General features: G+C 40.9%; 1 protein-coding gene across 1 annotated transcript; it reads right to left on the bottom strand.

Moving 5' to 3' along the window:
• Positions 1 to 3,957: 3,957 nt before the first annotated feature.
• tal2 (T-cell acute lymphocytic leukemia 2) lies at positions 3,958 to 4,296 on the bottom strand. Its single transcript, XM_041042544.1, has one exon. It carries the CDS (start codon positions 4,294 to 4,296, stop codon positions 3,958 to 3,960), a length of 339 nt encoding a protein of 112 aa, XP_040898478.1.
• Positions 4,297 to 6,421: the final 2,125 nt, after the last annotated feature.

Here is a 6,421-nt window from a genome sequence, read left to right as displayed (position 1 = left end):
GCCAGCTAGTTGTGACTGAACATAACCTGATCTTAAGTACATCCTCACATAACTGCTATCATGGATGTAGGCTCTGAGTCTCCTTTCAGAGATGTATCTACCAGCAGAATGAAGCAGCTGATTTCAAAAATTGGCTAGGGCCAGGGGGGTCAGCATGGTGTGAATATTTGGTAGGCGGGGGGGCTGTCGACCATGTCTTTTACAAACCAGTGGTGCTGAGGCTGTGTTGTTCTTAGGAAATGTCACCGCCAACTGTTTGGGCGTCTAAAATCTTAACTCTGGGTACTTTGGCCCCCTCATTAACATTGTAGATTCCTTTTGACACTGGATTCAGGAGCGTCTGGAAAAACAATGAGCATTTGAATATTGAATTCAATGCCCTGTTGAGGGAGTCAGTGGCCATTCAGAGTGTCTAAGTGTGTACTGTTTTGTACTTAGACCTCCCTTGGTGGTACAGAGGACGTGTGAGTGAAACCAATGATAGGTGTGTGAGGGTGTTTCATACAGAATTGAGTCTAACAGTGCATTTCGCCCTTGTATGTAATTTTCTCGCGAATCCAACCATCTACAGTTTCCTCTATACATTCCTGCTGCCTCCTCTCCTTCCTTCCTTCTTCCTCTCTCTGTCTTTCCACCACAGGGTGAGGGTTACAGCGTATTGCTTTTTGAAGTAGATATTTGCATAATCAGATTAGGATGCGTGATTGTCAGTGGGCTCCCCCATCAGAGGGTGCTCCAGAGGAGAGAGGGTGCTGTCCAGCCCAACAATGAAGGACTCCCCTCCTCTCTCACCCTCCAACCAGCCCTGCACCTGCATCCCACCCACCAGTCCACCGCGGACTGCAGGTCAGCTGTGGTGGCAGTCCACGCTTGGACTTGCAGTGGCGGAGGGGTGAGAAAGAGTGAGAGGAAAGGCAGAGAAGGAGGAGGGGGTTTGAGTGCATGACGGGAGTGGGAGGGCAGGGGTTGAGCTGAGATATTTAAACATGCAGAGTGTGAATTGGCTTTAAGGGGATAAAGAGCTCAGGGCCTATCGGTTGGCACCCAACTCCAGAAATTCTTTTTCATGGGCGCCTCAGCCGGGAGAGCGAGGGGCTGCCTGCACTGATCTGGCCCATTGTGATAACGGATTCAGACAGTGTGTTAGACGCTGATAAGGAAATGTGCTCTCAATAGACGATTACCCACATACTTGGGAGAGAATACTCAATCAGGCAAATATACTTGGTGGAGGGAGTGAGAAGCGTACAGATTTATTATTATTTTCAACGCAGGGTTTCATAATCCTGCTAGAAATTTGAGGTCAGAGTAATTCTCATGCTGTGATTGGGCGATATCTGTAAATAAGGTGTATCAGCAAAATGCATTTCACAACCTGACAGCATGTATGCAAAAGCTGTCACATGCCTTCCTATCCAGTTTCAAATGATTGAAAAATTGAACAGTAGGGAGTCTGAATTACACCGAAACATTCCACACATGGAGAAGTAAGCAGTTTTTTTCATACACATTGTGTCTCATATTACCAGGAAATTCAGCTATTAGTAATCACAGTAGTTTTAAGTATTATTTCAGTTGCCCATGAAATTGCTGAATTCACCATGAAATTGCACAAGTGGTAAATGCCTCTCAAACTCATGCTGTGGGAGAGAGACTGCTGTTGTACAGTAGTTATCACTGTGCCAGTACAAAATGATTTATTTAGTATTTTTGCAGCATTACAAAGGGTCACCTGCCAGTTCCCACAGGCATCCAGTCAGTGTGTCCAGCTGCCCCCTGCTCCGCTTACACACAATTAGGCAGAGTTTAACAGCCGGGGTGAAGGCGCCTGAAACCAGCGCAGTGTTTACTCTTCAGCTCAGTTAGTTGCAGCTTTTTTTTTTGCCTGAAAATGAGACACATTTTCCACAGTCACAATAGGCGATTAGGCCTGTAAATGTCTGACCTCGGTTAAATGGCTGCCAAACAAGGAGATCGATGCAAACAGAACTGCTGAAACTGGAGCTAGAGCAGAAACAAATAGTTTATTAATCTGGTTTTTGACTGACAGAAATTAAGAATTAAGCAGCAGCTATTTTGGTAATTAAGTGACTGTCATTTATTTAGCAAAAATGCCAAATATTTGCTGCTTTTCTCTGTTGCTCTGTTCTGATTTAAGTTTTTATATGGATGATTTCAGGTAATCCCCCACCTTTATAAACTTAATAGTTATGACTTTGCTGCTATCAAATACTGTGTGCAGCAACAAAACTACGTTTTCCTTAACAAAACTCCATCTGCACGTTGGTCAACTGGTCAGCGCTTGACTCCAGAATGGCCTCTGACCTCAGGGGTCACAAGTTAAGCTGTCACTTTCAGTGCTTTTCTCTCAGGCCTCTGGTCAGTGTCCACAGTCATCACAGGACGTTTGGACAAATGTCTCTGGGCTTATTGAGCACGAACAAAGAGTGTCTGCACCGACGCAGCAGCTCTGCTCTTAACTTCAGATCAGTTGTGTTTTACACAGTGTGAAATCATTTCACTGGAGTCTGACTCTGTGGCCCAATTCCTACACACTAGTTGTTTACAACATATACTTTATAATAAATGTCTTAGTATATTGTTTTTTGCAGTTAATGTACAAAAAAATCAACATATGAAACTATTGTGTTAACTAAATAACTGAAATCATACACATGAATAATACATGTACATTTAAACTTAACAGAATAAACAGTTTCTTTTGTTTTGTTTTTTTAATTTTTTTTTTTGTTTTCCTAGGTGTTACTGGAGCTGTTTCACCACCATCAAAAACCGTTTTACATTTTTCCAGCTGTGAGTAACCCCTCCATTTGTCCATTAAAAGCACACTCAAAAAATCAGGTGTTTTAGTTTGTATACTGACCGTTTAGAATTTGCTTTTCCAGTACAAATGCACTTCATACTAATAAGCTGCCTACATTAAGTTAAAAATTGCTTTTTAAGTGTAATGAGTAAAGGTCTGACCTCTTTCACTAAAAAAGATTCATAAAGTGTTTTATTAACAAATCATTTATTAAATAAATAATTGAAATAAATAACATACTGTATATTCACAAGCAAATCAAAATAACTTACAAAAGAGGTATCAGATGATAATTAGCACAGTCTTCACAGTAGACAATCAATTCATAATCTTTGGCTATATGACATGCGAATTTTACAAAAAAAAAAACAACACATAAGTGAGAAGATATGTGTGGTGAAGTAAATAAATATTGAAAGAGGATTGTCAGTTTTGCCAAAATTCCTCAGCCTGATCCTAAGTACCACAAGTCAACAAATACTGAACATTGTTGTATAAAAACAGTGAGAAACAGGAAAAGTGACTCTTCAGAAGTCACATAACCTTGACAATTTAACCAAAAGTTCAGATTTAGTCTTCTCAATGGGGAAAAAAAACAAACAAAAAAAAGAAACAGCATGTCGATTTAGGGGGGAAAAAAGTGCCCTTGGCTATTTTGAGAAGATTGCAGTCTGGAGAATTGGCTGGGCCATTATCTAGTCAAATGCCTTCCTGAATCTATTGCTTGAAATGAGAAATTCCTTAATCCCCTCCATTTTCCTCATTGGCAAAACATCCTCTTATTGCAAAACTAAATTAGTTCCAGGCGGGTCGGCAACAAGGAATATTAACATGAAGACATGAAGGGAATATTGTACATCCAGGTTTTACACATCCATGCAGAATACAAATTAATTTTCACCTGCAAATCATATTTCAACACCGATCAGTGAGGAGGCAGCCACATTTGGAATAATCCACAAATATCACACAATATCGCATCTTCTGCACTGAAACATGAGTCACACACAGGTGACAAATGCGGAGACAAGAATGTGTCTTGAGAAAGGACGAGATCAGTTTTCAGACCCAGAAAAAGTGTCACTCAACAGTTTCATAATTTTTTTTTTCTTTTTTATTTTATAGCTGTGCTTCTACCAGGCCTCTGCACTGTCGCAGCTGGATCCCGGTGACGGAGCTTCGGTGTCACTGGTCAGGGCCCAGGTGTGTGGGGGAGACTGCAGCTGCTCCATGTTTCCTCTGAGAAAGGTGAGCAGAGCGGTGGGGGAGTGGCTGGCCGGCTGACCGCTCTGGCTCTCCAGCAGCTGCACCAGGAAGTTGATGTAGCGCATGGCCAGACGCAGGATCTCGTTCTTGCTCAGCTTCTTTTCTGGAGGATGAGTGGGGATGAGCTTGCGGAGCTCGGCGAAGGCGGTGTTGACGTTGTGCTGGCGCCAGCGCTCCCTCGTGTTGGTGAACACCTTCCTGGTCATGGTGCTGAGTAGAGCTGCGGCGATTAGTCGATTTGACAGAAAATTAATCAGCAACTGTTTTGATAATCGAATAATCAAGATAAACAATATATTTAATGACCCTACTGTGGGTTGTGGGAAATCATGAAGGCCATTGTCTCACCACTATTTATTTTTTACACTTCATACAAAAACTGTTTAACTGTTAACTGGGAAAATAATCTATAAGTTAATCAATACTGAAAGTAATTATTAGTTGTAACCCTAATGCTGTAGTGAGTGACTGCAAGAAGAAATTACAGCTAATGTGTGTCAGGAGGGAAACTGGCCACCTGACCTGAGTAATTGACGGACAATTATTTATAAATAATGTATAATGTGAGTTTATTTTGTTGATTTGTTTACATATGAAATACATATTTTTCCTGTTTAACTAGTTTTTTGGCTTTTGGCTCATACCGGCCCTCTACTTCGGTTCGGTTACAAAATCATGTACGTTTATACCAGACTTTGCATTAAAGTGGAAAATCAAATTATTGTTTTATATCTTATTATAATAATAATTTTAGGGATCTTTTTTTTTTTGTAAATCAGCCTTCATTTAACCAGAAAGTAAAATTATGAAATTTTATAACACTGTAACCCTCTATTTAGCATTCATAAGCAGAATATAAACTTTTAATTAATGGTTTATAATGTGCTCATAAGCAGATATAAGTGTTTATTAAAGTATTTATTACAATAACTCCTCCTGTGGGCTCCGGACATATAATGACAATCCAGTAAAACACAGGGGTAAAAATTTATAATATGTCTTCATAAGAGAGGTTATAATTGTTGACAAATACTGTGCAGTAATAAACACTTATACATAAAACGTTCTATCTGCGTTCAGCTGCATTTTAAACTATTTATTAAGTGTGTGTATAACGTATATAAATGATAAATAGCAGGATAGACTTTTTGGTTAAGTAAAGGCTGATCTACAACAAATAACAGACTCATCAGCTGCAAGTGAAGAGTACACAGTATCTTCTAGTACAAACCCATTTTGATTAATTATTTACTTGACAACTGGAAACACATGGCCTCAAGGGAAAAAAAATCCTTCACAAATTTCTCACCTGTGTGTGTGTTTGTAGAAATGTACAGAAATGTCAGTCGCAGCGTCGGCAGGTCATCAGAGTCCAGTTGTCCAGGAGGTGTGAATGTCCACTCAGTTGGGTCTTCTCATGCTCTGTGAGAGATCCTTATGAGAGGAGAGAGTAGAAGAGACAGAGAGAGGGAGGGAGGGAGGGATGAGAGAAGGGGGAAAGACTGCTGCGTGCTCGCATCCCACATTTTATAGCAGGGTGAACCCTATTGTGTGACGTGTGCTGTGCAGGAGGTTGGTGTTAACTGACGAGTGATTGTTAAAACACCCCCCCCTCCCCCCGTCTATCACTTCGAACCAGCGGAGATGGTTTTGTGATTATACTGTTCATGAATCATCACTTTAAATGACTCTCATACGTGTTTCCGTGCAACATTTTAATGCAGGTTTCGTGATTCAACAGCCTTTTAAGTGACTATTTGCGCTGCTTTTATGATTCATTGCTTGTTTAATCCTTGAAGGTTAGCATTAAAGGTGACAAATAAATTCCCATTGAAGTGAAACTGAGACGTTCATCTCTCTGATCCTTCTCTTACTGTTGTGGACACTTGTTCCTTTCTGTTTCTCTGACATTAGGCATGGACAACCCACCATCCCCTACACCGTGGAAAAGACCTTGATATCGCTTGCTGCTCTGCTATTGAATTCAGCCTGATTGGGCCACAAAAGGTAAAAATACCATATCCAGATTGACAGTCGAACAATATGGGTTTTGTTATGACTATGGTAATCTTGTTGAGCCATTCCAAGGGGCCACACATAAATTACAGAGGAAACAGGGAGAGCACAGCGTCCTGACTCACCTCTCTCCAACCACTCCTCACCCCTCTTCCCCCCCTTCTCCTCTGCCTCCCACTTTCAATCTCCGCTCAGATAAAAAAACAAGTCTAGTTTAACCAATTGTCACTGTTCCTTTTACACCCTTCAAGTGTTGTTTCAAAGACGCAGCCTTCCATAAAAGTCTGTGTGTGGAGTAGGAATTTACATAATCCG

Source organism: Toxotes jaculatrix, chromosome 7 (genome assembly GCF_017976425.1).
Source record: "Toxotes jaculatrix isolate fToxJac2 chromosome 7, fToxJac2.pri, whole genome shotgun sequence".
NCBI classification, from domain to species: Eukaryota; Metazoa; Chordata; class Actinopteri; family Toxotidae; genus Toxotes; species Toxotes jaculatrix.
The sequence above is the reverse complement of the archived record's forward strand: the minus strand, read 5'-3'. Positions and strand labels throughout refer to the sequence as shown.

Bases quoted from the DNA above. Each gene is read 5' to 3' on its own strand.
- tal2 (XM_041042544.1), bottom strand. From the start codon at position 4,296: ATGACCAGGAAGGTGTTCACCAACACGAGGGAGCGCTGGCGCCAGCAC.